Consider the following 20,737-nt stretch of genomic DNA (forward strand, 5'->3'; position numbering starts at 1 on the left):
TTCCATTCTACAGTTTCATATGAATTGTGTCGAAGTATAGTTATGATAGTGTTGTGTTTGATCGATTTCTTTTTAAACGTACGCATTTTATTGAAGAGGATATGTGTATATTGTAGTTGTAGACAGAACGTTGAACTAATAAATACAATATAGTGTATTAGTTGTATTAAATCTTTGAAGTTATCTTCATTCTACTTTGAGTCTAATTCATCAATTGCACGTTTAAAAAAATGTATAAATATTATTTCATAAACATACTATTTAATATTATTTACTTTCAACTAATAACAGTGCTTGAATTTGAATTATGAAAATATAATTTTGTTATTATTGTTACATCAATATATTATGTTTTGTTTTTCAATTACAGAAACAACATGTCTAGTACATCGCAAAAACATAAAAATTTTGTGGCAGAACCTATGGGTGATAAACCTGTTACTGACCTTGCAGGAGTTGGAGAAATTTTAGGAAGGCGATTAGAAGCTGCAGGTTTTGATAGGGTATAAAATATGTAAATACTATGAATACAATGATACGTAGCATATTATCATGGAACTAATCTAATGTTACTTTTATTGGAAATAAATAGGCATACACAGTACTTGGACAGTATTTGGTTCTGAAGAAAAACAGAGAGTTATTTATAGAATGGATGAAAGATATATGTTCTGCCAATGCAAAGCAATCGAGTGATTGTTACCAATGCATCTCTGATTGGTGTGATGAATTTTTGTAAAATAATTATAAGGGTTAATGTTAATATTGAATGAAAAAATTAAACAAATAATATAGCAAAATATCTTTTATAAAATTTTAATGCAAAATATAAGAACTGTTTCACTTGAGTAAATTTAATATTTTAGAAAACTTTATAACAGTACAAGTGAAAGCACATAGCAAACAAATTTTTTAATAGTTTCACACAATTGCAATAATGTATTTACATTAATATGTTAGTTGAATGTTCTTAATGGTAAAACTTAACAAAAATGTCATTTTATGAGTGAGATCGGTGTTGCTAGTTTACAGCAATGTATATTTATTCAATACTTCTATACTGTATGAGATAACACATGTTTACATTGCTTGAGTCTATGAATGTATAAACCGTTCAGCGTGTAAATGTTTTATATATAATATTCTTACATTTATTTGTTGTACAAAAGTGTAAGAAATAAATTAAAAATTTAATTTGAAAATATATTTTTTTAAATATATCACAAGTATGTATTTGGCAACTTTATAAGATACATGTTCAAACTAAAATGAAATAAACATGAAATAGTGTTAGACTCACTTTTTATAATATAACGTTATATCTTTATTACATTTTCTACTACATGTAACACTTTGTTAAATGAACTATTCTTCCAAAATAAAAGTATAATTATTTCGAAGTAAAACTATCCCAATCCTGCTATGTAGTCTTTATAACCACAAAATCGCACAATGTTTTTTAAAGCTTATAGCTTATGCATTCATTGTCCAATTTATTGTACTTAGGTACACACATTTTTGTGTTTTTATATTTTTCTGTTAACATACTATTGTTTATCAGTAATTTTAAAAGTCTTGACCTTTTGAATGAATTAAGTAAATTATAATTAAATGAATGTTATCGTTGTAATTTTTGTTTTAAACTATTCATCCGTTATATCTAATGGGCTTTGATCCATGGCGATGTGTTTACTATAAGATTAAATAAGGGATTACCCCATGCTGACGAATACACTACTTCAAAGGTGTATACATAAGCACAATTAAATGTAGTAGTACTAGCAGATTTTCGTTAATATTTCAGAAAGTAAAATTCAAATACAATAACATATATAAAAAAATTCTTTAAAATCATGTCCTGACAACATATTCCAAGCTCAAGGTCATTTGACCTACCTTTAAAATGAATATTTACCAAAGTAATATTTATTTTAATTATATTTTTAATTGGTTTTAAATAATGTACTTTGAATTGATGTAAACAACAATATATAAATTATTAATCTTTTATTTACATCAATATATTTAATCACACTAGTTTCCATTATATAATCTTGGAGGAACGATACAGGGGTCGTTCTAAGCACGCGAAGCTAATGCGCGTATACAAATTTCTAGTTAGGTTCTCATATTTGTTATTTTTCAATTATTATGAGTATTTTATTGAAATATGTAAAATATTGGCAATTTCCTAAAAATAAAATACTTAATCAAGGGAAGAAAGCAACAAATTTTTTAGTTCCATTTGAAAATAATGTATTGTTTATAAAGAAGAGGTTAGTTTTTTGAATATATTATTGAATGTATATAATTTTATTTAGGATTTAAAATAAATAATGTATTGTCAGAAATATGTCAGCAAAATACACGAATCCACAAGACAATTTCAACAGTTTGAGAAGGATCATGTATCAGCAGAGGTGGTTTGAAAGAGATAAAATTGAAACTACATTATACTTAATTGTGACTAAAGGTATATAAGTAAGATTCATATATTTAGAATATTTTTTATGTTCTTTATATACTTTGTTTAATTCTAATTAGATAATTTGTATTTAAGAATAACTTGTACCATGGAGTAACTTTAAAATTCTTTATAACTTATGTTAATATTTATATGATTTTGGAAACGTTATATCAGTTTTATAATGTAATTTTACAATCACTCATAAATACTTGAAAATATAAAGTAGTATATTAACAATATTGTTCTTTATTATGCAATAATAATTTATTATTTTATTCTAAATAATTTTTTTTATTTTAGATGATTTAAACTCTAATGATGCTTTCTTATTACTTCAGTGTTGTAATAAAATACTAGATTGTTTACCAGCAGAGAGACTTGAATTTGGGCAATACGTATGGGATTATTTATCAACATGCAGTATGTTTTTAAGAATGTATATATCTTAATCTTATTCTTAATACTGAATACTACATATATATGTATAAGCAATTATTTTTTATTTAATTTTTTAGTTATTTATTTATACATTGAGTATTGAGTAATCTCTTCCTTTCTCTACATATATATATATGTACATAAAAATATTTTATAGATGTTTCATGGACGGTACATCATTATAATGAACTCTTACAACTTTATCTGAACAATGATAAGGATTTTTCACCTGAGGATTTCATAGCAAAGATGCTTAATGAAAATATTAGGCCAAATAATTATACGTATGAAAGTTGTATTCAGTATTATTGCGAAAAAGGGAACGTTGCTGATGCGAAACAACTTATAAGTAGGCAACGTTTATATATAAATACAGAGATATTTAAACTTTTAATGTGGGGACATTATCAAAACGGGTAAATATATATTCTTAATCAAAATATTTTCTGTAAGTTATAGTGCTGTATGTATGTTGCTTATTTGTATTGTACATTGTGTATTAGTATATCAAATTTGTAACTACAAAATTTTTAATGCATACATCTTTCAGTGATCTACAAACTGCATTAAATATGTTTAAAAGAAAGAAAGGAATACGTGAAAATAATGAAATATATACTGTTCTTATGTCTATTTATGCTGCACAAAATGATATTGATAGAATTATTGAAACAATTCAAATTTGTAATTCAAAATGTGTAAATCTTTCCAATGAAAATATTTTGAATGTGATTTATGTGTTAGCAATAAACAATTATATAAAAGATATTGATAAGGTAAGTGTTTTTAAAAAGTTTATGACAAAATATTATTTGTATGAAGGTATATAATTATGTAATCTTTTGTTCTAGATCATATTTTATCTAAACAAATATAAAGAACAATTGTCTTTTAATGGAATTCAAATTTTAATAAAATTAATATATCTGAATCATATAAGCATAATTACACCTATACTTTCATGTATTAAAGATACATTGATTTCAGAGATACTTATAAAACATATGATTCTTAGTAATATGGTAAGAATAAGTATTGTATTTCTTCATGCATTGAGTACTATATTCTTATATAAGTACTTATATGAAATAATAAATTTCTTGTTTTAGAATATATGTAACATTGAACGTATGTGTAATTTCCTAGAAACTGAGAAACTGTGTTCAAAGCCTCTGTTACGGGCATTGTTTCATTCATATTCTAAAAATGATGAGAATTTGTGCTTTTCTTTACTTGAAATGTGTAAACAACATTATAGTGTAAAACCACATTATTTTTGGCCACTTTTAATTAAAAAAGCAGAGTTGTATGACTTTCAAGGTATGTACATCAGACAAAATTTGTATCTAAAATTTATATGTATTATATACATAATTTCATGAGGGGAAAATATATTTTTTTTGCTTATAGGCATATTAAATATTATTAAGGTTATGATAAACCATTTTGAAGTATCACCTTGTTTTGATACAATTTATGAGTATGTTTTACCATTTACATTTGAATGTCTACTTACTACAAAAAACAGGTTAATAACTTTAGGAGTAGATGAAACAATACTTAATAATGCTCTGTTATTAAACTTCTTGGAGGACGGCAAATTAAGAATGGCTTTGGTTCACAGTAAGTTAAAACGTAGTAGTTGATGTGTATGCATTATAAATGTGAAATAGAAATGATTACCTAAGCTTACCTAGTTTATTTGTTATTGCAGTGTATAGATATCCTGATAAATATATGTACACAATAATACAACGTAAACTTAGGAAATGTTTAATAGTTACAAATCAAATAGAAGACTTTATTTACATTAGTACTAACTTAATGGATACAGATCCATATACACAAAAATTTATATCTGTACCTATGGATAAACAATTACTGGACTTCCTGTATGAATATCCACTTAGTGCATTATTCGTAAAGAAGGTTTGAGAAATATTCATTATTTTTTAGAAATTCTTTGTAGTATATTAATTAAATATAAATTATTAAATATTACATAAAAAAATAATTAATGTTTGTTTCAGATAATAGAGAAGTTAAGAAATCGAAGAGACTATAAAATAACTAAATTAGAAAATTACGATTTTATAAATTCTTGTATGGATAAAAATATTCTTATAAAATATAAAATACATTATTTGTAACGATTACTTTTATTGTAAATAATTTTTATTTCAAATACAAATTACAAGAAGGCTGTAGGTCGGTCAATCTGAATTGCAACAAGGAATATATAAAAAAAATAATACATTGAAATTAATATAGTGCTATATTTACTATAAATTTTATAAAAATATAAATCTAATCATATGTAATAATTACTCGGAAAATGTTCAAGAAATCGCTCGGAGAGTTTTGTTTATGAACAAGACTGATTTAGTTATTTCTGTTTTACACGTTTTGTAAATGTACGTGAAATAAGAAATACATTAAAATTCATAAGACTGTATTTGTTACCTTAAACGAGTATGATAAATTTGAAGTTAATGGTGTTCAATAAAATTAAAACAATAATGATCATCTGTGTTAATAAAGTCATTTTAGGCAGTTTCATTATTTATTATATTTCTTTTTCGTTTGCTGCTTACATTACGTTGTACTTTTTTTTTAATTAAAGGTATGAAGAACAATATTAATCCACTAATAGTAATCATGGCACCAGCGGTAAAGAATCCAGGATTATAAGTTTCAAGTGCATCGTATAGACATCCTAAAAGATACGAATAATTGAAGAATTAAATGCTACAATATTAAAATGAGTATAAAACTGTGGAACTTCATTAATATAAAATTGAATAAAATTCTATTTCTCTCATGAAAAGTTGTAATAAATTCAAAATAAAATGAAGCAATACTTATTTCTACTAAATTTTAAATTTTATAATTTTCTGAAATTTTTCAAACATTAATGAAATATTTAAAATTCCGCAGTATTAATATAATTATACCTGCAATAGGCGGTCCTAAAAGTGATGCAAAACCTTGAAACAACAAAAGTAAACCAAAAGTGTTTGTAAGACGGTGCAAACCCAGTAAATCTACTAAAAGTACAGATGTAAGGCCTACATAAGCGCCGGATGTAAATCCAAATATAAAGGAATAAATTGCGAACGTTGCGAATGACGTACATTCTGTACTAAGAATCGTTGCTAAAAAATTATAAAAGCACTATTTTGATATTTATAAATTTGCAGTAATGTACAAAGAACATGAAATTTCAATACAGGTAATTTCACAATAAACCAATTTTATTACCGAAACTCTTAGGTTTATAGAATTTATATTTTTCAAAGAACAAGAAAAAAGAAAAATGAAAGAAGAAAATTTGCATTCAGAAAAATAGATATGAAATACTTTGTGTACTTTACCTGTATTCAAAATTGTATAAAAGTCTGTACATGCCAGATAGGCAGTGTTCCTTTATAATAATGAAAATATTAGAAACAAACTTACAAAGACCACATATGGTAAGACATAAGTTGTACGTTAATAATCGGTTAACCCATGGTTTATCGGATATATATCCTAATACTATACGACCCACCGTATTAGCGATTCCAATTATCGCAAGAAGATAACTTGCATCTTTTTTATTAATTCCGTGTTCCTCAGCTTGGGGCTGCACGAATATAATGATATTGATTATAACATGATTATTTATATTTTCTCAGCCAAATTGTAAGTCATATACATACCAATATATATACATATGGTATATTGAATCCAATACTGGTGCAGAAGTTGGAAAAGGTAAATAAAACAAATACTGGGTCTTTAAATATAGAAATATCCAGTATTTCTTGAAGATTACTTATCTTCTCTTCGCAATTACCTTTAATCTCTATATTATCTGTTGCATATTCCACAGAATTAGGCAAAGATCCACGAATATAAACCCTTTCTTCCGTATACATTTGTGTTAAATCTGGACTGTAAACAAACAATTCAAAAAATAACAACAGTTTAAAAAATAGGACGATTTACATTTGCAGAAATAATTCGTATAATATTTATTTTATAAAATACTCTTAATGGTTCTTTAATGGATACTGACATTTTGTTTTTGGTATCTCTCAAACTTTCTTCATGCAATCCATCTTTTAGTATTAAAGTAGGCTGACTAATGGTGGATACTACACCAACACGGTTGTTTTCCTTTTGAAATGTGACCACTTGTGATTTTGAATTTTCATTAACAATATTTATCTGGGAGGCATCCTGTAAGAATTTTATTCTAAATGGTACAATATACAAAACATGCAAAGTGTACTCATTAAATGTAATTTTTCAAAGTCTTCTGTACACAAAATATCCTAATTGCATTTGTTTCGATTATTTTTAATTAATTATATGCCTTGTAACATGCAACATTGAACATTATTATATTTCTAATAATTATACATACAAGAATCCTGTACCTCTGGAGAACTTCTCTTCTGTAATTTCTTAGCTTCAAGTGGTCTGAAGAGTGACCCGAGAATGACACAATTTAAAACTATCCCAGAACAGAGCATGATTGTTCCTCGCCATCCGTATATCGCTATTAAATACTCTAAACACGGGGCGAAAATCAAAGTACCTAAACCGGAGCCGCACACTGCGATTCCCGTAGCAAGTGAACGATACTTTTCAAAATAACACGATACGCTTACGATCGCCGGCAAATAGATCAGGCCAAAACCAAAACCTGCAAAATAATTTTATATAAATGACACATAAATAAAATGAGAAAATTGCTCTAGGCAAAGCATAATTTGATCGAGACTACCTGGCAGTGTATTTAAATCTAAATAGGCTTTAAACATTAAGAAGATTTCATTCGTTACTAAAATATATTTTGCATTTAGTTAAATCGCAAATAAATTACTAAAATTCTATTCAAAATGTTTTTATTCGAAAAAGAATCATTCATTACTTATAAACTAATCTCACGTTATTTTTATTGTTCAAAGATGGTGTACGCTTAATTGTCGAAAATACTAGAAACTAGGTAAATTAATTTGATTAGAAATTGTTATTTCTCCAATAAAAGTATTCTTCACCTGTACCAATGCCGATTGTAAAATATAGTGTAATAATGTTACGGGCCCACATGCTTGCCAATAAGCAGGCGCTTGCTAATATGGATCCAGCTATAGTTACTGCTCGACATCCAAACTTGTTCACAAAAGAGCCCGATATCGGACCTACAACCAAATGTTATTATGCTGTTAAATATGCGAACAATTATTAGAAAAGTTGTTGAGGAAAGGTTTTACCTGAACACAACGTGACTCCTACCAATATCGACGCGATCCATGCTGTCGCACCTTTTCCTTCCTCAAAATAATACAGGAATTCCAAGTAAAAAACACCAAAGGAATACGTCATACCATCCGCTAAAGTGATAAACACAATCATTAATAATAGTGATACTATCATAACGTCTTTACTGCATGCATTAAGTCGGAAATAAATATGGAAATGCAAATTATGTATCAGTTAACACTTGAATAATCCATCATTTTACCGAGTGCGATTATTCCAGTGTTAATAGATAACAATCAAGAATCAAGAATTAAATTTGAATTTAGTTGAACAATTTCGAACAATTTAAAGGTAATTTGAAAAAGTGAAATAAATGGGACTCGTGAATATGTACATGCCAATCTTAATCTCTTATCCCTAACTATTATTTCACACACGAATTGCTCAACACGAAGAAGCAATGAACATGGAAATCTTGTTTTATATCATCGTGTTGGTAACCGTTGTTTATTTATATTGTAATCATCCCTCTTAACGTCGCCCAAAGAAAGTATTTCTTCTTTGTGCCGCATACATCACAGAGATTCTAATTTCCTTATCACGCTTTTGTTAGTGTCGATAACCCTGTTACTTTAATTTTCTCAACTCTGATAGTGATACCTAATAAAGCTTCTGTTTGGTCCCCAAGAAAATTTACAGGCATCGCGATGAAATTACGAGTTAACGATCGCAGATCAATTATTCGTTGCTGTAAACTGAAATATTCATGTGCCTTTTGTATATACAAAAAAAAAAAAAAATAACCAGTGAAGAACAGAGATAAGTTATAATTCGCTTCATATAATATCAAGATCTTTGCTTCATTATTTGCATACTTATGAGTACAACATTATACATGTACTGTGACTGATGAAAATTGCCTGTTTTCCTTTTTCGTGACTTCCAACGACGATTGCAACACTTCAACATAAATATTTACAGAGATCGTTTGACTTTAATACTCGTGCATCAGTAAGACACAAAATAATCGGCGTGTTGAATAAATAAATTTACTGGAAACAGAGATCACGTATGCATGAACATTTGCTAAACAATGCACGTGGACGAGCGAAATGCCAATCGTAAGATCGTTCTTTTCCATCGAGTAATTAAACATTGATAAGTATCATCATTTTCCCCCATACGCACGATTATATTATACGCTGGTTAATTTCCGCATTTGATTACACGCTGTTTTGAAAATGGGATCGTCGAGTCATCAATAAGTTTGCCCGCGCGCCACGGTTCAGAGTTCCACATTACCAAAGAAAGTTGATGATCTCGACCGTTACTTTTTTCTCTGTCGTTCTATCGTCGTTATTCGTAGATAGTAAGTTCCTAGAAACCTGACAGACTTCGTACAAGCTTTGTTTGGAACAACGATGATGTACAAGCAGAGGAAATGACTCAGTTTAATCGTTCTTGCCTTGTTTTTCTTGCTTTAGAAGAGGATATAAGGGGTGGTACTTTTTCTCGTTCCTTTGTACGTGATATTTTGAAAATAAATGGGGAACGTCCATTGCCATGATAAATAGGAACAACGAGTATATGTTAAACAAATTTTGTTCTAAGGAGGATACAATGATAACTGTATCTCTCCATGCGTCGAGCTCATCTCCATCAGATTAAATTTATTTCGAAGTTTCGGCAATTTTTTGAAACACTGCTAGTTTAAAACCGAAGAAGACATTTTAAAGAATTCTTCCACAGAAAATATAAACTGCAGGAATGCGTTAACACTTTGACTGCCATGGCAGTCACCGATGATCGGAGCTTTCAAATTACAAGAAAACAATTATGACTCGGAGGGTCATTAATTTCGAATACAAATTTTCCGTAACGTAAATAACTAGATAATAGGGTAATATAAGAATTTTCGTATCAAAGAATTAATAATTCTTGCTTTGTATCTTTGCTATAGAAAGGATAGGTGATACATAAAACGCTGATATTTTTTGTGGCAGTCAACGTGTTAATAGATTCGCATCTCGATTAATAGATTGCGAATTGTTTATATGAAAAATGTATGACTCTATGGAACAATAGAAATCATAGAGCGTTTACGTTGCTCTCGCCAAAGTATAGACAGTGCGATTAATTGTTGAAAACAAACAGTTTTACATTTCCAATATTCTATTAGTACATATTACCGTGAAACCAATTAAACGGGATTTATTGATTTTCCGAACGTTACGTGAAGTAAGATTTTATATAACGAATCGCGCACGTTTTCGTTTGTATTGTTTTTCATGCAAAATACGAAATCCTTAACTGTCACAAACACGCATGCATTCAGCGTACGATAGCGAATGTTGTTACTTAAATTAATATTTCGACTGCCGCAATAGTCACAGATAAACAGCGTTGCCAATTCATTCGAAACCGATTGCAGTCAATTAATCGATAAAAAATTAATTGGTGACATTTATAATTGGCAATAAATAAAATGAAATTATAATCAATTAATCGGTTTTAATAAAAACTATCATGTAAATTTATTTATGACTCTTCTATCTAGAGAATGAATCTCTGTCTGATAAGAAGAACGATCTGTTCTATATTCTTTTAAGGCTCTAACGAAATTCATTGAAATCGGAATCGTTAAGTACAAAACCTTTTTTTCTTTCGAGCTTCAAACTATCGTTGACACCGCGCATGAATAGAATTCGCAGTCCAGTGGTCAAAGTTGTTACTCTCAGTTCGGCCACTAAAAGATTAAACTATTTTTACCGCAGTGTCGATCGTGAAATCTGTGCAACTTCCACGAATGCAACAGTTTATACGCGCTGTACGGCGGCATCAGCGGGGCATTTTACGCGCGCACCGTACCGTAATGACGAAATCCATCATTTATCCGATTAATACATCCAAAACGGGATCAAAGCGGCACCGGAATCGAAGTAGCGATAAAGTTTCACGGACGGGAATAAGAAAAAAACACGTGATTCCAAAAATAAACCGGCATAAAAGTATTCGCGGCTGCGGAGAGCACGTTTTCGGTAATTAAATAAGGGGGCATAAATTAAATAAAATATACATCGACGGGACATAACTAATTGTATAATATTTTCTCGTCTGGTTGCAACGAAAGTAATGAGAGTAAAAGTGAAACTCATGGTGTGCGACGTGTAAATTTAAAAGAGAAACTCACTCGATATCATTTAAACGTGGTATTACTTAAAAATATAATTACCGTCATTTAGAGATTGAATGCTTTTTTCCTCGATACAATCAAATAGCATCGGTAGAACAATTTTCGACGGATTCTGTATGTTCATGCAGAATTTAATATTATTAAATCAATGTAAGACTGTATAAATTGAACAAGACAATCTCCGCTGAATTTTCGAATCTAACACACTTATGTGAACATAATTAAAAATAAATAAAATCAAGCTGAAAATAGAGTATAGTTTACACGATTATAAACAGCACGACAGAGTTTAATGGAAGAAATGTAATTAGACCATTAAACTTAACATAATCAAAATTTGTGCAATCTTTAATAGAGTTTCAATTTATCAATTTACATCTGTGGCTAACAAGTATAATATTTCAGAGGAACGTTTCTAAATGCCTAATGTTCATAAATTTACTTTAACCGTAATTTCAAGCACCGTTCCATTCATCAAAACAGTTCTACATTACTTTTCAAATAGCACCGTTCTGAATGAGGTTTCTCAAATACACAAGTTTCTTGTCATTCTTTAAAGCCAGAAAGTATCAATTCACTCAAGAAAACAAACTTCCAGAAACATTTAAGCGTCCACGATCATTTATAAACAGAAGAGAAGTGCCCGTTTCAGTGTGTTTTCGTAAACGCTCGATCTCCGGGCACGTAATTCTTCGACGTTTGAATGTTTAATCGTAAAAATGGGTGCCAACGAAAGCCCGTTGCACCGCGAGTTCGTGAATACCGTAAAATTCGAGATTTTAATAATTTCAGTTACATTCTAAGGAAACGAAGAAAAGGAAATACATACTGATTACGTGGATTAAGAAGGATGCAAGGACAACGGCGTATCCCCATCCTCCATCAGGTGGCAAGGGATGCTGTGCGGTGTCCTTTCCGGTCTGGTCCATCGGTTCACATGCGACATTTTCGCTTGTACTTTTTTTCTTTCGCTTGTTTGTCTCGTTGGAGGAGCCGACGGCCGCGTGTGCCATGAGTTGCAATTGTTGGACTTGGTGAGCGTTGTTACTCGCGATACCAAGTACCGCGTCAAGTTGGTGCTCATGGTGGAAGGGAACGAAAGAAGAGGGAAGGGGAGATCCCCGGTGGACGCCGAAAAGCACGTTGCTCGGAGTCACGAGGAAAGCTTTCGACGCGCGTGGATGAAAACACTCATTGCACAATTAAAATGAAGTGTCTTATTTTATTTTCGCAACATGCATCGCGCCCGATACACGCGAGACTTTCGTTCTTTTTCTCAAATACAATTTCAATCGCGCACTGTTTCCGACGATACCGTTCGTATATTTCATCGGATGAACTTCATTGTCCCACGAATTATTTTATTATTCGGCTTTTGTAAACATTAGCTTTCGAACACAAACATTCTTCGAACGTTGCTTTCGCAGTGTTCCTTTTTCAATTTTTTAGATTGTTGAGAAGTAAAGATGATGTCTGAAGACTTCATATTTGAATTCTTGAAGTTAAAGATTTTTTATTCGTGAGATCTTGCGCTATTGTAGTATAGGACTGATTTTGATTTGCCCGCAAGTTTTTGCAAACCTTGATAATGAAATTGGTTAATTGTTAAAATGATTGTAAAGGATTGTATAGTAAATATTTTGATTTAATCTTTATTTGGAAGAACGATATTTTATATGCAATAATGTAATATTTATATATGACTAATATCGGCTTTTGGATGACAATATTTATTTGTTGTATGATATTTCATTGAAAGTTCCGTAATTAAAAAATAGGATAATTAAAGATTAATGGGAAAATTGAAATTTTACAGAATGATATAAGGAAACAAGTATATATTCATTTATAAATATTTATTCATAATTCATAATTGTGTATATTTGAATTCACAAAACAAAATGCACATTTTATTAGTTTAATGTTATATAATCAACCAATTGCTCTGTCAACTTCTCTGTTGTCCTTCAGTTCTTCACTTTTCTGTGGTAATAATTCATAAGTACAAATAGTGACTCCATGTTGATGTGCAGGTGTCCATTCCCCTTTTAATCCAATATAATAAATTTTTATTTTATCCTGTCCTTCGCGTCCCGTAAAATGTAAACTTAAATGATTTACAGATGAAAATTTTACCACCCTGTAATATTCAATACAAATCATATTAAGTCTGTACATATTTATGTATTCATTCAGTCTAATAAATGATAAGGAAATATACTAAATCATTTATGAATTAGAGTTTATAAAAATACATAATGTTATATAAAAAATACAATATCCTACTTAGGGAAATACTGATGTACTCCATACGTATCCACACAAAGTTCAAATTCCTGTTCAGGTTGTACCACATTATCAAATGTCATGTGTGGTCGATTTTTATATCTGTATTACAAGAATATTTCATTTAGCGTAAAGTAATGTAAATTTTATATACAAGCTCAACTTAATGTGTCAATATAAGAATTTCAGACATACTCACAAACTCACTTTGCTTGGGTGAAGTTCATCTTCACCTCCAATGACAATCAGGCCTTTTAATTTTATATTTCCTGTGAAGCTAAATAGAAATAATATTTACCAATAATATAATAATAACAATTGACAAATGAAATTAATGAAAGTACATTAAAAGTACATACGGAATGTTAAATAAAAGTTCATTAACATCATTGTCCACGTCACTTTCCACATACTGAAAAGAAGTAGATTAGTTACAAGGTAATAAGTATGATTATCTGTATAATGAATTAGATTGTATAGAATATCAAAATAAATATATATAGATAATTACTTTACTTCTATTTAACCTGTCTTCCCAGGGTTTAAAGACAGTAGATCCGCTACCTTCCTCACATTCATTTAAACACTCAACATTTAATATATCAATTTTTTCATACAAATTATATTGTATACCCAAATTTTCTTCCTCATGTGCCGCTCCACAATTGCAATGTGTCATTGTGAAAAGATCTGTAAAAAAAATAACAAAAAATATATTTCTGTAACTATATAATAATTTAGTAATCTCTACTTATTCAAGATAGTATAAGATTATAACAAAATATTAAAGCAAATTGTTTCAAAATATGAATACTACATTGTTAATGCATATTTGCACTGATATTTTTGTTGTCTAAAAATGGTAATACATTATATATTAATTAAATGAAAAATATAGTTATACTTTGTTGAAGAATAAAATGTGTACAATAGAAAGTTAAATTTTTGTTCTATATTCAAAATATAAATATTTTTTAAAATCTTCATAAATTTACTCGCAATGTAACAGTAATGTTTGCAATATTGGAAATGACAATCAAAATTACGTATAAAAATACTTTCATGTACAAATGTAAGTTATGATTATGTATAGATATAAATCATTTATTAATAATGAATAAATAAATTATAAATAATCTCAGTTATTTATATAATTTGTAGCAAAAATATTAGAGTAGTAAAAATTAAATAATCTTGAAAACTTTTATGTGACAAATATTTTATTAAAAAATAAGAACCATGATAACAAAAATTTACTTAACATAAAAATGAATTTACTTTTATTGTATTTTCTATATCTTGTATTTAAGCTTTAGCACGTTTAAATTCTTTTTGAAAAAATATATATTGAGAAATATAATATTTTCGTGAAAAGAGCTCACGATTACAAAGTGAAACAGAAATAGCAATGTAAGTGCCATCTAGTGAAAAATTCGAAAATTAAAATTACCCTCAGAGACCCTCCAAGAGATGCTTCGTACTAAACCCGTATTAACAATTCTTCTCTTTCAGTGAACTTACCCTGGTACATATGCAGTAAGTTGTGTCAGGGGTTAGGCCTGAAGAGTTATTCAATCAAAATAACTGTAAATATTAAAATAAGAAACAGAGTGGCAGTCGCAAGAGGAACAATCATATGGAACATAACCAGCAAGTTTGAGTTTTATTGATTCGAAATATCTAATTGATTCTTTGAGGACTGTGCTTATATTTATGAACACTTGATTTATTAATGGTGATTCCATAGCAAATGAATATTTGCATGCTGCAGTTATGTGCTTCCATTGTGAAAACATAATTGTTTTATGGTGATAATATGTCAAAATCAAGCATAAGAAAAATAACGGTTGACCCTACGAAATGTAATACAGACTCTCGTCGACCAAGTGTGTTTGAGAGGTTGGGGACCAAACCAGCAGTTACTGCCGGCCAAAATTCATCGGATTATTGTAGAAACTGGGCATTGAATGGCAGTTGTTCGTATGGAAAAAATTGCAAGTAAGTATAATGTTCTAATTTTCATATTTCATTAAAAAAATAAAGTATGCTCTTCTTTCATGCAATTCACTAAAATGTTGTGTTAATTGTAAAGTACCAGTTTTCTTATTTAAAGAGTAGAGTAAGAATTATTATTTATTTCCTTTAAAAGGATCAATATTTTCTTTCTTTATATTATAACCAGATATGCAAATACTCACACATTAATAAGTCCATCCAAGCGTGCCAAGAAGGATAATGCTATTACAACTACTACAGGAGTAAGTTTCTAAATTTTCAATTTCGTCGTAACAATTTTACTATATGTATTCTATAATCAATAAAAACTATATTAATGTTTACTGCAGAAAGATATTTACATATGTGTATTTTTAATACATAGCTTATTGAGGATCCATTTAAAAGGCTTACTTCTAAGATTGTAAAAAAGGCATCGCACAGTCCTGATTTAAATCTAGAAGATTGGAATCAAACAGATTTAGAATACGAAGACGAGAAAGTGTTGGAAAGGCGTAGACAGCTTTTACAGCGTGAATTAGAGCTACAAATGAAGAAAGATAAAGAAGTTCATGGAAAAGACAAAGTGAGACAGAAGAAAAAGGCAATGACGTCTTCCTCTAGTTCTCGTACTTCAAGTACATCCAGTAGTAGTAGCAGTTCCAGCAGTGAAGATTCATCTTCTAGTTCAACCTCTGATTCACGAAAGAAGGTTAAAAAAATTAAATCTAAACGACACCATAGCGGTTCTACAGATTACGATGAAGATAAAGAAAGAAGACGAAAGTGAGTTTGTTGTATTATGTTATACATGTTATTACATAAAATTTTCTTTATTAAATGTGTATAATAAACTTATTTGTATTTAATAGATTGAAATTGAAAAGGCTTGGTACTAAAAATGACAAACCAGCTGTTAAAAAGAAGCGTAAACTGGAAAGTAATTTGACGAAAAAAGAAGTTGCTGGGAGATCAGCTAAGAAATATACTTCATCTTCAACGTCAAGAAAACATTCTTCTACTCCTCGTACAAGATCACCAGTAATACAAGTGCCTGCCGCGGTTGCATCTACAGCAGCAACAGTATTGGGTTCTTCGGTATCAGTGCCTCATCATGCAGCATCAAATAAAGCTAGAGAACGAAATAGGACGGAATCTCCGAAAGCAACTAAAGCTAGAGATGTAGAGAAAGAGGACAGGCATTATAAGAAGGTACGAGATGCGGATGAAGTACCTAAAGACAGCACTAAAACTAAATCCTTTGACAAAGGGAAAGAACAAGAAAAAGAAAAAAATCGTGCGTTAGAGGAGAAAATAAAAATCGACGAAAGGATGAAAGTAAAATGCAAAGATAAAGATTTACGCTCGAGGACACCACCACCATCCGAAAGATCAAAGCATCAACACTCTAAAGAAGCAGTCTCAACAAAAGCTCGTCGTAGTCGTACGCCCGAGAAATCTTCAAGATCGAAACGGGAGCCGTCACCCTCGAAAACTCAAGACAGACAGATTTCTGCGAACAGATCAAGAGACGTTGAGAAAAAGGATCGTGAGTCTCATAAGAGCGACAAAACGAAGGACAGAGAAGATATCAGGAAGACTGAACCAAGCAGTAGAACCAGACAAGTGACAAGTCAGGAAGAAAGCCACAGACGAATTGGAAAAGAGTTCGACGACAAAGCTTACGTGGGTGATAAAACGCGACAGAAAAGTAGAGAGCGGCGCGATAAGGACCACACGAGAGACGAACGAGGTCATTCGAGGCTTGGCCGAGACCAACGAGATCCGCGTGATAAAGACAAGGAGGATTTGCAGGAACGTTGTCGCGAAAGACAACGGGAGAGGGACCGTGACCGCGACAGAGATCGAGAACGCGATCGTGACAGGGAGAGAGACCGAGATCGCGATCGTGACAGAGATCGTGACAGAGATCGTGACAGACAACGGGAGAGGGATCGCGATCGAGACAGAGATCGGGAAAAAGAAACTTTAAAAGCTAGAGATAGGGATGTTCCACCTCTGGTTTCCACATCGATAAGTTTAGCAGCGGATAAAAATCCGCGTTATAGTCGCGACAAAGAACGAATAGTTGGAAAAGATAGTGCCTTTGAGAAGAATGGTACACGGGAGCGTAGAAGTGACAGAGAAAGGGAACGATCTGAAACGAAAGCACTCTCTGATCGAGACAGAACATCCTCGCAGCGAATTGATAACAGATACGACAGAACTGCCGTTGACAAGGATGCACCTGCTCGTAAGACCGGTGTAAATTCTCCTAGAGATCGTTTCCCACGCGAAAGATCGCTAGACCGATCAACTTTGTTGGATAAGTCGGTGCATAACGCGCCGCCTCCGTCGCAAGCGCCTTCCCTGCCACCTGTTCAATCTTCTATAGCGTCTTCATCATCTTCTTCCGCGCCAGCTACGCTGTCAACGTCGCGAGACAACTTAATCGACAGGATAGACACCGGACATTACGACCGAGAAAGACACAGGCGATTCGGTACAAGGTATAATCATAATTTGCGTATCCGAGCATGATCAATCGTAGGTTACATTCGTTAAAGTGAACCATTTGATTGACAGACGGGAAACCAGTCCACGACGTACCATTGAAATTGATAGGAATTATAATAGGAATTATGGACGGTTGTCCGAGCATTGGGACGAGCAAGAGGAAGCATCCACACATTTGGATTATCGTGAACATCACGTCCACGAGGATGAGAGGAGGAAACCTGTCGATGGAAGAAGGTACGACAGTCCTTTCGAGGAGAGGCGAGGGATTCGCGAAGAGAGATCTCGGGAATCTAGATATGTTGTACAAACGGCAGACAGGACGTCGTTTGAAGATCACCGGCATCATCACCATCATCACAGACACCCGTTGTATCCGGGGGAAAAGTTACGGAGTAATACGTCTATTCGGTACGTTTGCAACATTAACAATATTCTGAAGTAACGGAGAGTACTATTGTTGATATTTTTTGTAACATAAACTCAAAGTATGTCCATTTTGAGTTTCGTATATGATACACAAACTATGGAACGTTTAACTAAAAGATATTGAGAATGCTACTCTTCGGTGATTAGATTATTTAAATATAAATCATTATTTTGTTTTATATATTAGCGATGAAAATGTTCCCAATGATGATTGGGATAATCATCATAGAGATGTAGAACACGGTAGAGAACGAGCTTATGGTCCCGTTGATTGGGAGGAAAGAGAATGGCGTGTCAGAGCATTATGGGATAGCAGAGATAGTCTTCCTCGTTCAGAAGTACACGATGAAGACTGGAATTCCCGCTATGATAATTCTATTGCAGATTGGAAATCAAATGACGCCCGAAAATGGGATAACCAATCTGTGCATATTCGCGGCCATTATAGAAATGATCGTTCAAAAGAAATAGAAATAGGAGAATCTACATCTCATACGTATGTTATTTTTACATAACATTATTTGGTGTTATGTATCAACATTATGCTTCGCTTTCATTTTCAGTAAAAGAAGAACTTACAATAATTCAGAAACTAGGGATGAGTGTACAGTTCATACTTCTAAACAAGCATCTTTGTATGGTAGCATGAAGGAAGAGCCTATTAATAAAAAGTTAATGGAACTGGCAGAGGGTAAACTGTCTACAACTCGCGAGAAGTCTATAGATAGTTTTCCGAAAAAAGTTTTGTTAAAAGAAAAATCTGAAACGAAGGAAACCGTTACGACTGAACCGAAACGTTCCTGCATCGATGAATCTTTACAAACTCTTCATACCGAAAGTGATCTTAGTGACATTAGTGATGATCCAGATGACATATTAAACATGGAAGATATTACAGTATATATTTTTTCTTTAATCTTTACTTGTAAATTGAAAAAAATTTTTAACGTACTTTCCTCTGCAGGATGTTGATACAAATAAAACACGATCAAAGAAAACTCCTGATACAACGCAAAGAGATACACAGATAACGACTCAAGAAACAGCCCCGTCATCTCCAAAAGAGACCATAGAAGAAACTGTATTTAATTCAAAAGGAAAAGATACTACTGACACTATGTCATTCAGGTACTGTTTTAAGTGATACATTTATATTTATTATTATATTTTAATAATTAATACTCTTATCTCTTTAATTTGAATGTTATTTAGGAATCTGGAAGATGAAAATATGGAGACTATGGATTTCGAAGAAATTTCCGATGGTGAATTAGAAGAGGACATTAAAACAAGCGGTAAAGGTTTAGGAGATGCCTTAGGAGTTGATTGGGAAAGTCTCGTAAAAGAAACGCAGCCGCGAAGATCTACATCGTGTAATCAAAATGCAGAAAATCGTTGGCAATGTAAGGCAATTCTTCATAGAATTGGTATTTCCGCGAAATATGGAGGCGAAGATTTAATGAAGAAATTAGCGAAGAAATGTGGAAAAAATGGTACGTCTCACTTTATACTTTTTACGAATAATTTGTCTGAACCTTATTTGTTTCATTTAATGTTTATTATAGATCATTCAGAATTTTTCCTTCACAATGTTGCATTCATGCACACGGCTCTTGTTCGAAATCGCTTGTTACATAATCTAAATAACGAAATGTTACCTGCGATGGACGACTTTTTGTATAAGTAAGTTTTATATAATTTATTTATAATCTGATGTAACGTGTTTGACGCTATATTTTTATAGGAATAGCAATGTAAATACTGAAGAAGATGTGGATTATGATTTAGAAGTCTTGAGACCGTGTACAGCCCTATATGAAGAAGCAAAATGTTTATTACAACAAGTTGTATGAAAAAGCGTTTATTTATAGGACATGACTCCCAAAATTGCACTTTGCAGCTATATTAAATAGTAGAATATAATGCGAAAGTGCATCGATTTATTATATGTTGGATTGGTTCAGTTGCCAACTGCAGCCAATTTAACCTTTAGTGGTGCAATGTAGGAAAAAATTAAATTGATCCATTTCTTTTTAACATTTAGCCCTTCGATTACGATAATTGAATATTTTTTGTATATTATTCATTTTTTATATATTATTCTTTACAAGAATCATAATCGTCAAGGTTGATTATGATCGAGTAACTGTATTGAAAAA

General features: G+C 31.2%; 5 protein-coding genes across 16 annotated transcripts; 3 read left to right on the forward strand and 2 right to left on the reverse strand.

The window, feature by feature from the left end:
- The first annotated feature begins 4 nt into the window (after positions 1-4).
- On the forward strand, positions 5-1,220 carry baf (barrier to autointegration factor). 2 transcript variants are annotated; one of them, XM_031994350.2, is made up of 3 exons: positions 5-78; positions 371-503; positions 593-1,220. In XM_031994350.2, exons 2-3 carry the CDS (start codon positions 378-380, stop codon positions 737-739), a joined length of 273 nt encoding a protein of 90 aa, XP_031850210.1. In that variant the 5' UTR covers positions 5-78; positions 371-377; the 3' UTR covers positions 740-1,220. The 2 variants fall into 2 exon arrangements, with proteins under 2 accessions (XP_031850210.1, XP_031850201.1); XM_031994341.2 differs by having other exon boundaries at positions 24-232.
- Positions 1,221-1,881: 661 nt separating this feature from the next.
- Positions 1,882-5,094, forward strand: bsf (bicoid stability factor). 2 transcript variants are annotated; one of them, XM_031994180.2, is made up of 10 exons: positions 1,882-2,276; positions 2,349-2,473; positions 2,768-2,887; positions 3,063-3,321; positions 3,456-3,681; positions 3,757-3,927; positions 4,015-4,225; positions 4,316-4,528; positions 4,620-4,834; positions 4,936-5,094. In XM_031994180.2, the coding sequence occupies exons 1-10, from the start codon at positions 2,152-2,154 to the stop codon at positions 5,053-5,055; spliced, it is 1,785 nt and encodes a 594-aa protein (XP_031850040.1). In that variant the 5' UTR covers positions 1,882-2,151; the 3' UTR covers positions 5,056-5,094. The 2 variants fall into 2 exon arrangements, with proteins under 2 accessions (XP_031850040.1, XP_031850051.1); XM_031994191.2 differs by lacking the exon at positions 4,936-5,094 and having other exon boundaries at positions 1,883-2,276; positions 4,603-4,803.
- Positions 5,095-5,375: 281 nt separating this feature from the next.
- On the reverse strand, positions 5,376-12,432 carry LOC116435066 (Monocarboxylate transporter 1). Of its 4 annotated transcripts, none has more exons than XM_031994216.2 (9): positions 12,181-12,432; positions 8,170-8,289; positions 7,954-8,097; positions 7,330-7,598; positions 6,966-7,129; positions 6,607-6,841; positions 6,365-6,530; positions 5,860-6,060; positions 5,376-5,621 (listed from the first exon to the last, which is right to left on the reverse strand). In XM_031994216.2, exons 1-9 carry the CDS (start codon positions 12,362-12,364, stop codon positions 5,452-5,454), a joined length of 1,653 nt encoding a protein of 550 aa, XP_031850076.1. In that variant the 5' UTR covers positions 12,365-12,432; the 3' UTR covers positions 5,376-5,451. The 4 variants fall into 4 exon arrangements, with proteins under 4 accessions (XP_031850076.1, XP_076223668.1, XP_031850085.1 ...); XM_076367553.1 differs by lacking the exon at positions 12,181-12,432 and adding an exon at positions 10,812-12,108; XM_031994225.2 differs by lacking the exon at positions 12,181-12,432 and adding an exon at positions 9,034-10,683.
- A 760-nt stretch (positions 12,433-13,192) lies between these two features.
- LOC116435086 (PITH domain-containing protein GA19395) lies at positions 13,193-15,131 on the reverse strand. Of its 7 annotated transcripts, none has more exons than XM_031994318.2 (6): positions 15,088-15,131; positions 14,149-14,327; positions 13,997-14,049; positions 13,837-13,914; positions 13,638-13,739; positions 13,193-13,491 (listed from the first exon to the last, which is right to left on the reverse strand). In XM_031994318.2, exons 2-6 carry the CDS (start codon positions 14,314-14,316, stop codon positions 13,284-13,286), a joined length of 609 nt encoding a protein of 202 aa, XP_031850178.1. In that variant the 5' UTR covers positions 14,317-14,327; positions 15,088-15,131; the 3' UTR covers positions 13,193-13,283. The 7 variants fall into 7 exon arrangements, with proteins under 7 accessions (XP_031850178.1, XP_031850152.1, XP_031850161.1 ...); XM_031994292.2 differs by lacking the exon at positions 15,088-15,131 and adding an exon at positions 14,916-15,062; XM_031994301.2 differs by lacking the exon at positions 15,088-15,131 and adding an exon at positions 14,899-15,048.
- On the forward strand, positions 15,078-20,471 carry LOC116435053 (uncharacterized). The gene is made up of 11 exons (XM_031994158.2): positions 15,078-15,635; positions 15,820-15,895; positions 16,018-16,418; positions 16,505-18,142; positions 18,219-18,560; positions 18,766-19,074; positions 19,142-19,475; positions 19,543-19,706; positions 19,791-20,071; positions 20,144-20,261; positions 20,323-20,471. Exons 1-11 carry the CDS (start codon positions 15,454-15,456, stop codon positions 20,429-20,431), a joined length of 3,954 nt encoding a protein of 1,317 aa, XP_031850018.1. The 5' UTR covers positions 15,078-15,453; the 3' UTR covers positions 20,432-20,471.
- The last annotated feature ends 266 nt before the right edge of the window (positions 20,472-20,737 follow it).

Source organism: Nomia melanderi, chromosome 5 (assembly GCF_051020985.1).
Source record: "Nomia melanderi isolate GNS246 chromosome 5, iyNomMela1, whole genome shotgun sequence".
Taxonomy (NCBI): Eukaryota; Metazoa; Arthropoda; class Insecta; order Hymenoptera; family Halictidae; genus Nomia; species Nomia melanderi.